General features: G+C 37.5%; 1 protein-coding gene across 12 annotated transcripts in view; it reads left to right on the top strand.

Annotated features, from left to right (window-relative positions):
• The first annotated feature begins 270 nt into the window (after positions 1–270).
• Positions 271–9699, top strand: part of CAPS2 (calcyphosine 2) — a 57954-nt gene continuing 48525 nt past the window's right edge. For 2 of the 12 annotated variants that reach the window (XM_053226498.1, XM_053226499.1), the window contains exons 1-3: positions 272–901; positions 4160–4266; positions 9620–9669. In XM_053226498.1, the coding sequence (XP_053082473.1) occupies positions 4189–4266; positions 9620–9669 (128 nt within the window). In that variant the 5' untranslated portion in view covers positions 272–901; positions 4160–4188. Of the gene's footprint in view, positions 902–1164; positions 1260–4159; positions 4267–9619; positions 9670–9699 lie in introns of those variants that run through there. The other 10 variants (XM_053226502.1, XM_015063630.3, XM_053226501.1 and 7 more) reach the window with 8 other exon arrangements.

Below are 9699 nucleotides of genomic sequence, written 5' to 3'. Positions count from 1 at the left end.
TCTTGATCTCTCCGTTCGTGAGTTCCAGCCCCATGTCAGGCTCTGCGCTTGCAAGCTCAGAGCCTGGAGCCTACTTCAGATTCTGTGTCTTCCTCTCTCTCTGCCCCTCCCCTGCTCATGCTCTGTCTGTCTGTCGCTGTCTCTCTCAAATAAACATTAAAAAAATTTTTTTTTAATAAAAAAAATAAATAATTGCAAGTTCCTTGACAGCGGGCATTATAACATAATTTTTTCCCCTCATAATATCTCTCTAGGATCTGAACTCCTGGCAGAGGCTGTATAAAATTTGTTAAAGAGAACTCACTTAAAAGAATTATATACAACACCCGTGGTGGATCCCGGCTGGGCTTTGGTCCCGTCTCTGCGTCTGAGAAGCCCATATATAAGTGAATCCTCTTCCACTTCCCCGCCGGGATTTAGAGGCACCCTGGAACTGGTCCCCGGATGAGACTCGGAGGCCCACAGGATTTCAGCAGCTCGCTTCGGCAAGTACCTCCGCGGGTCGCTTGCTTCGCTGGCCGGGTTGGCCGAGGAAATACCCCACTCAGTATAGGGCAAGAGGTGGCGTGGAAGGAGCAAGGGATTTGGGGCGATGATCTTTTCCTTGTATTTGAGAAAGGGTTTGGAGGCCCAGCAAGGGGACGCCAGTTGCTAGGCAACCTGCAGACGCGGGCCTGGGCTTGGTGGAGTCTACTGGGAGCTGTGCCTTTCCAGCTTGTCTCAGCTGTCTCGGGGGAGTTCTCGATGGAATCGCCCCGTTGATACATACCTTTGCCATCCTTCCCACTCTGGACCTGCTCTTTACCTATCTTGTTGGGTCAATTCAGGTTGGCTGTCGTTGGCTGGTGTCACACCCCAGTCCTTGAATCTCCGATAGGAAGGGGGCGGAGCATTAGTTCAGGTACTTTGCGTTAATGCATAATCTTAACCTTTGTGTGTGTGTTGGGGGGGAGGGGTGTACCGACAATTACTGTTTGAATTTAAGAATGACGCCAGGTTCATTCAGATACTTGGGGCTCTTATCACCTGGGCTCCAAGATAAACTTGGTCCTCACTTGCATGGAGATTAAATACTAAATCTTTTCATCTTTTTCTTCTCTCCTTGATTATGGGATGGATTTGACCAATTTATTTTTCGCTTTCCATTATGTTCTGATTTGGTAGAAGCAAATTATAGTCACTAATATCACTAACCAAGAGGGAAATGGTGATAATTGCAATTGGAAATAATTATCCTTGAGAAATGAGAAGAGTGGGAGGTGAGTTCTGTTCTTTTTGGTAGCACTAAAGATAATGTGGTAAGACTTGGATCTGTTTGTTAACAACATTCATGACGTGCCAGCCATAATATCTCTTGACTTGCGGCAGTCCGGATGGAGACAGAGCCATTCAGAAGTACTTTTCCCTGCTTCCCGCCACCTCTCCTCCCCAACATACCCCAACTGAGTATTCCCGCCCGACATGGACAGACTTTGGTGTGCATTCCAAAGATCGGCTCACAGGCCATTTATTTGAAATTCTTTTGCCACCAGGTTTAGGTTTCTGGTGTTCTTGAGTCTCTAGCTAATTCTCCTCTCTTTCTTCTGACCTGTACCACCAGCAACGGGGTAGTGTTAGAAAGAGATCTGAAACTGGTATAAATTCAGTAATAACTGGCAAATAACTTGGCAAAGTAAAATCCCCCTTTTTTGGGTCACTGATTCCTCAGTTTGGAAATCAGAAGATTGTGCTATTTCATCTCTGCAGATCTGTCCAAATCTTAAGATTCTTTGGCAGAGGTGTCAGGAGCCTGACTGCTCCAATTCTGTAGATCCTGGAGTGTTCCCTGTATGATGGCACTGCCCTTTCCTACTCCTGTGATATCTGAATGAACCGTTTGTATGCTGCCAAGGTCTGAAATAACACACATGTGAATTGACTGAATTCACCTATTCGACAAATAGTTATTAAGTTCCTACTGTTTTCTAGGCTTTCTGCTAAGTGCTGAGATACAAAGTGAGCAAAACCATAGTCCTTGCCTTTGTGAGGCTTACAGTATAGCGTGAAAAATAATGATTACCATTCGTGCTTTGAATACCATATCTATTGTTTGAAGAACAGTATATGTAGCATGTGATCATGTCATTTATGTGCAGAGAAGGGAAACTAAGAATATGTTTAAAATGTGAACAGGTATTTGACTATGCATTAATTTATTGACTAAATTAATATTTATTATGTATCTGCTATATTAAGGACATGAAATCCAGCTTCATGGTCTTGACAGTTTATTAGAGACACGAAAAGAGTTAATTACAGTCAAAGCTAATGAGTGTTAAGCCTAGGGAAATACAGGGAGTAGGAAGTCCTGGAAAGAGTATTTAAATTTTGTTGTTTTTGTTATTTGCAAATGAATTATGGCGATGTAACGTGACCTGTAGTGATTTGAAATGGCTGTAATGGTTTCTCAGGTATAGGTAATTGTGTGGTTGGTGTGTGGAGAAAATCACTTAGCTGATTGCTCAGCTTCTCTGTTTTAACTTGGGTTTGTTGGTTGTCAATCCTCATGGCAAATACAACAGCTTTTGTGATGTGGTTAAAAGCAAACAACAGCCTTCTTTCCCCCCACCAAAGCAATAACAACTTTAAGAAAGTTGCTTACTTGTGAAAGATAGCTCAGGAAAAAAAAGCCAAATTATTATCAAATCCAATATTGTGATGTTTTCAGAACATGTCTGCTGTTGGTTAATAAGTCTTCCTGATTTTACTCTTAACAGTAGAAATCTAGCCTTAGGTCATGGGGTCCTAGGGGAGGGGACTATGGAAATGGGGTAAAAGGAGCCATATAGATAAATTAGTGAAGAACTGGGATATCTCAGTAAGAGGATTTCATTGCAGTAAAACTACATTTTAATAATGATGGCTACCACGAATTGAATAACCATATTCCATATACATAGGAAGATGAGAAATGTGGTAACATTAAACGCATTTTACAAATTAGAAATATTGGCTCGGAAAGGTTAAATTCTTACCCAAGCTTACATTATGGGAAAGTATCAAAAAAATGTGGATTTTAATATCAGTCTATATAACTCTATGCTGGCACTATGCCATGCCATCTTTCCTTAGAAATTAAATTACTATTAAAATAAATCCAAGTCTAATAATAGAAAAAGAAAGTATGAATTGTTAAAAAACATATCTTCAGTATGATTAAGGTTGAAGTGTGAAATAAAATATTCAAAATTTGGGTGACTGAGGATTTTGGTTTTGTACAACTTTGCAAGTTGATGATTTTCAATATTTTCTTACATGCGTTTTACCTGTCACCACATAATTACTAATTGGACCATCCGCTCTATTTTATTCTTTGTATTGAAGAATACTGTTTGCATAACAAGATTTTTCATTAGCTTACTCTGGTAAAGTCAGAACTCCTAAAGGTTTAGGAAAAGAGTAAAGAAAATAAATTTATACCACTTTGTGGTAGAGAAGTACAAGCATTAGTTTTCTATCACTACCGTGAAAAATTCCCACAAACTTAGTGGTTTGAAACAACATAAATTAACTCATTATTTATTATTTATTTTATAGTTCTGGAGATCAGAAGTACAAAATGAGTCCTACAGGGCTAACATTAAGATGTCAGCAGGGCTGGCTCCTCCTGGAGGCTCCAGGGGAAAATTCGTTCCTTGCCTCTTCTGACTTGTGGAGACTGCTCATGACCTCTCCCTCCACTTTCAAAGCCAGCTATATAGCATCTTCACTCCTCTCTGACCTGTGCTGTCTTTCTTACATCTTCTGTTTCATACTCTGATTATTCTGCTCCCTCTTATAAGGACCCTGATGATTACATTGGGCCCTGCAGATAATCCAGGATAATTTTCACACCTCTAAATCCTTTACATAATCACATCTGAAAAGTCCTCCTTGTTGTATAGGGTAAACATATTCACAGGGCCCACTGATTAGGGCATGGACATCTTTGGGGGAACAGTATTCGGACTAGCATTTGCCCCACATAATGTAATTACCCACAAAAAGTTGATTTGAGTGAAAGAAGTAAGAATGATTAACCACACGATTTCTTTCCATGTAGTAGTAGTATGCAATTTGCATGGCTTGTTTAAAATTAGAGTAAGAATGACCGTTTTGTATGTTTTTACCCTTTTCAAAGTATACTGCAGGATAAATACGTGAACTTGGATGGATTTAGAGGTTAAAGGAGTTGCTACTTCCCCTACGAGTCAAACTCAGCCATTCTCTGGAAGAAAGCTGCTGCAAGTATGTGTGCTATGTAGTTTTCCTCTTGTGGGATGATTCATTAAATAATTGCCTGATTATTCATTAAATGGTTCATTAAATTCATTAAATGATTTATTAAATCATTGGCCATTTTCTTCATGTTTTTATGACTACTTATACTTACAAATATTTAGGATCCATATTTTCTAGATTTGAAGAAGTGAGTGGCCAGGATTGAAGATAATCAGTTGAAAACTTGCTCATTGCTTGAATTAGTTTTATTTGTAAAAATCAAGCTTATTATTATTGTTTTCATATTATTATCTTAAAAATTATCTGTGTGTATCTGTAGAAAATGTAGAAATAAGAATAGTAGAAAGAAGAAGAGAGTATCAGTATACATTTTGTGTTAGGTAAGAAGAGAATCTGGGCTTCTATTAAGACCTTTATTCTTTGTAAACCTTCATAATATCACCCTTGTGTATATAAATCATTGATTAAGCACAAATTTATGGCTACCTTTCCCTTGTTTCCATCACAGAATTGGGTAAATATAAATTTTAGTTTAGAAATACATACAAGTGATGTATATTTATATTTCTTTATTCTTATTATTCTAAATATTGAATGCCTACTGCTTGTCCAGACACCATGATAAATGTTTCATTAACTTATATCACTTAATTCTTACAACACACTTTTGAGGTAGGTATTATTATTAACCTACTTTTAGAAGTGGAAGGACTGTGGGTCCTTGAGATTAAGTGACATGCCAAGATTTTGAACTCCAGTTCTGACTTCAAGATCTGTGCTCTTTACTCAGATATCATTACAAACACCAACAGCTGGGAAATATGTGTAGGAGATAAGAATACAAAAACTTGTTCAGCCCCACTGATAATCAGGGGAATGAAAATTAGCATCATGATATACTTTTATGCCTCTATTAAATTAGAGGAAAAATGTAATATTGAAATACTCAGACTTAGAATCGGTGCATTCTTAACTGGTACCATGAGGGAAAGTGGGTGGGGAGATGGCTTAAACAGGTGATGGGGATTAAGGACAGCGCTTTTGATGAGCACAGAGTGACATATAAAAAAAACCTGACCAAAACACCAATGATAATTCACAGGATTAACTGATTATCATTTATATTAATTGATTTCAATTTACATTGTAATAGTGACATTAGAAAAATTAGTGTATAGAGTCTTGAAAATACAAAAGTTTCTTTATTGACTCATGCTGCTGTCTTTAAATCTGCTTTGTTAACTTTTTGGCTTTTGAAATAATTAGAAAAGCAGGATATTACATAGAAATCATCACCTCTTTGCAAAGCTTTCAGGAGTTGAATTTCTGGAATGCAGAGGCATTTGATTGTAATGTGTATATTATGTTCTTTAGAAAATGACTAGTCTAAATTGAAATTCTACAGAATCAAATATAAGAAAACCCAAAAAGCAAAACAAAACAAAAAACTGGTACCACATTTCTGGAAACAAGATTGGTGGTGTGTATTGACCTATAAAGTTTTTCAAGTGATTTGATGCAAATAAAATCCCTGGAATCTATTCTATGGAAATAATCTGAAATATAGAAAAACTCAGATGAAAACAAAGGTATTTTTTAAAAGTGTGTGTTTTTTTAAATAATGAAAAAAATACTGAAAAAGTATGTAGCAATTGAGAAATACTAGATGAACATGATTTTAAGGAGTAACATGGAAGTTGCTTAAAATAAAAGGGGAAAAAGACAGTATGCAAGTCATTACAAATTTGTCTAAATCTATAGAATACACACTAAGAGTGAGCTCTAATGTAATGGATTTTGAGTGATGATGATTTGTGAATGTTGGTTTATCAATTGTAGCAAATGTACCATGCTGGTGAGGGATATTAATAATGGGGAAGGCTATGCATATGTGTGGTCAATAGGGTCTTTTGGTGTTATGAGCACCCTGTTTCAATTTCAACACCTTCAACTAGCAATGCTCTGATGCAATTGGGTGACCTACAATTCAACTCAGTTTTGACACTATCAACCCAGAGATAGCATCAGGTTCCACAGGTTAAGGGTTCAGTTTTAAAGACTGCACACCTTCTCCAACTTCAGACAAGCCCAGGTTGTTACCTGTGCTTCTGGCTACAGGCTGGAGTTGATACTCAGATACTGGTACTTCTGACCGACAAGCTATGTAAGTCAGAGGTTCCCACAGCCTCCTCCTTGAGTTTGATTAATTTGCTAGAGTGGCTCACAGAACTCAGAGAAACATTTTATTTACTAAATTACCAGTTTATTATAAAAATACATAACTCAGGAATAGCCAGAGAGAAGAGATGGGTATGGCAAGGTATGGGAGAAGGGGCAGGAAGCTTCCATGCCCTCTCTAGGCATGCCACTCTCTCAACCTCCACGTGTTCACCAACCCAGAAGCTCTCTGAATGCTGTCTTTTTGGGATTTTATGGAAGTTTCATTACATAGGCAAGGTTGATTAAATCATTGGCCATTGGTGATTAATTAAACTTCTAGCCCTCTTCTCCACTCCCTGGAGGTCAGGAGGTGAGAGTGAAAGTCCAACCCTCCAATCACAGGGTAGGCTTTATTGGCAACCAGCCGTCAAGTTTAGGAGCTTTCCAAAAGCAACCTCATTAACATAACAATACATTTATTTCTCTTAACTTTGAGAAAACTCCAAAGATTTTGGGAGCTGTAACCCAGGAACTCGACAAGACCAAATATATATGAGAAATCTGTTTTGGTCATATGAATGTCCAAATGTATATTTCTTACAAATCATAATATCACAGGGGATATACAGCAAATATCTGTATCTTCCACTCAATTTTGCTATGAAACTAAAACTCCTAAAAAATAAAGTCTATTTTAAAAAAAAGGACAGGATATAGCCAGCTAGGGGTCCCTGGGTGGCTCAGTCAGTTGAGCCTCCAACTTGATTTTGGCTCAGGTCATGATCTTCTAGTTCGTGGCTTCAGGCCCTGTGTCAGGCTGTGCATTGACAGTGCTAAGCCTACTTGAGATTCTTTCTCTCCCTCTCTTTCTCAAAATAAATAAACTTAGAAAAAAGTAAATAAAGGGCCAGCTAGTAATTTTGGCTTTATGGGCTGTTGTCTCTGTTGCAATCACTTAACTCTGCTGATGTAATGAGACAATTCATAAATAAATCAATGTGGTTGTGGTTCAATAAAAGTTTATTTATAAAACAGAGCTGGACCATAGTTTGCCAACTCCTGGCCCAGGGATTTATAAGCTATAATTTACCTTCATTCTGGATTGGCTAGCAAAATTTTGTTGGAATTAGGCAATAAAGGTAACTGCCATTGTAAAATAGGCCTATGACTTTAAAAGACTGTCTTTAAGTCAAAACACTTTCTGGGGTCTATTAAAACACCTTCTGGAGGGGAGGGAGGGAGGAGGGACGGTGTGGAGGCACCTGTGTGTCCCAGTTGGTTAAGTGCCCAAGTCTTAATTTCAGCTCAGGTCATACTCTCAGGTTTCTGAGATCCAACCCTGCATTGGGCTCTGTGCTGACAGTGCAGAGCCTGCTTGGGATTCTCTTTCTCCTCTCTCTGCCCCTCCCCTGCTATTGTGTACTCTTTCTCTTTCTCAAAATAAATAAATAAACATTAAAAAAAATAAAAAGCTTTCTGGGGGATAATGATGGTGATAATTATGACAACTACAGTTATATTCTGTTTAGATTTTCTTCCTAAGTTTAGATGATATCACGATGTTTTCCAAGTACAATTAAGACAATCTTTGATATGCGATAGAGGTGTGCTGCTACTTTAAGCTATGATGTATGTGTTATAGACAATTGACCTTTAACTCGTTTGAACTGCATGGGTACATTTATATGCAGATTTTTTTCAATAAATACAATGTGTTTTCTATTCTGTTTGATTTTCTTAATAACATTTTCTGTAGCTAACTTTATTGTAAGAATGTAGCGTATAGTACATATAACATAAAATATGTGTCAATTGACTTTATATTCCTAGTCAACAGTAGGCTAGTAGTAGTTAAGTTTTTGAGGAGTCAAAAGTTATACATGCATTTTTGACTGTATGGGGGGAGGTGGTTAGTACCTTTAACCCCAGCATTGCTCAAGGGTCAACTATTTTATATATATATATATAATTTTTTTTTCTAATTAGCTGATTATTTTGTGATTTTATATTTCTGCATTTTAACTTTTTATTAGGATAGTATTTAAAACAATGCCGTATCAATAAAGTTTATACTGAATTGAATTTGTGTTCTCTTTGGTCAATTAGAGTGATGAAGCTCAGTCTTACATGTAATTTCTTCTTCTTTTTTTTTAAATTTATTTATTTTGAGAGAGAGAGAAAGAGTGTGAGGGAGAGGCAGAGAGAGACAGGGATGGAGAAAATCCCAAGCAGGCTCCATGCTGTCAGTGCAGAACATGATGTGAGGCTCAAACCTGTGAACTGTGAGATCATGACCTGAGCCAAAATCAAAAGCTGGATGCTTAACAGCCTGAGCCACCCAGGCGCCCCTTGAATGTAATTTCTATACTTATTGTCAGTATCACAAAAATGACCAGTTAGATAACATTTAAGAAGTAAGCTAGAAGTGTTGATGAATTGTTTGCTGTACTTATTAACTTGAATTTCTCTATGACTCATATGTATTTCTTATTCCATGGTGGCTGACCTCACCATCATGAGCTCACCACTCAATTTATCATGAGTATATTTCATGTCTTTGCACAATTTTTTGGAAATAATACTGAACATCTACAAATGTATACATGTATATATTTGTCTCTTCTTTGCTTAAATCCTGCAGTTTTCACATTACGTTTAGGGCAAGGTCCAAGTTCTTTGACTTGTATTATGGAATAGTTCCGGCCACGATCTCCTTGCTCTGGATTTCAGCCCTGTCTAGCTGCTAACTCTTGCCTGTGGGCTAGTGCAGGATGAGTTGTTTCCTGACTAAAGCAATATTCTCCCTTCTGCCTTTATCTGGCTAACTGCTACTTATCCTTCAGAGTTCCATTTCAAGGTTACTTTTTTCTGTTTTTGAAAAAACGTCCTCAGTTTCCTAGACTTGTTGGGTACACGTGCTATATGTAGTTGCTCTGTCATAGCACGTGTTTTTCCGCATTATTGTTTGTTTGAATGAATGTCTTCCCCAGCAGACAGGGCGCCATGAGGGTAAAGATTGTCTGTGTTGCTTATCATCTTATTTCTGTGTCTCAAGCATAGTAAGGAGAGCCTTAATAAATATTTCTTCTATGAAGTTTACTGAGAAAATAATAATCAGCTTTACTGAATTGACTCATTGCTTATCTTTTAAAGTATAAATAAAGGGCATATACATACTGATTTTTTCTTTTAATTAAAGCAAGGACGGACTTCCAAATCACAGGCAATCCAGAATCCTTGCCTACCTGTGTAAGTCACATTTCTTCACATTTGAGCTAT

The sequence above is a fragment of the Acinonyx jubatus genome, chromosome B4, assembly GCF_027475565.1.
Source record: "Acinonyx jubatus isolate Ajub_Pintada_27869175 chromosome B4, VMU_Ajub_asm_v1.0, whole genome shotgun sequence".
Lineage (NCBI taxonomy): Eukaryota > Metazoa > Chordata > Mammalia > Carnivora > Felidae > Acinonyx > Acinonyx jubatus.
Note: the sequence above shows the minus strand (reverse complement) of the source record. Positions and strands in the feature narration are given on the sequence as shown.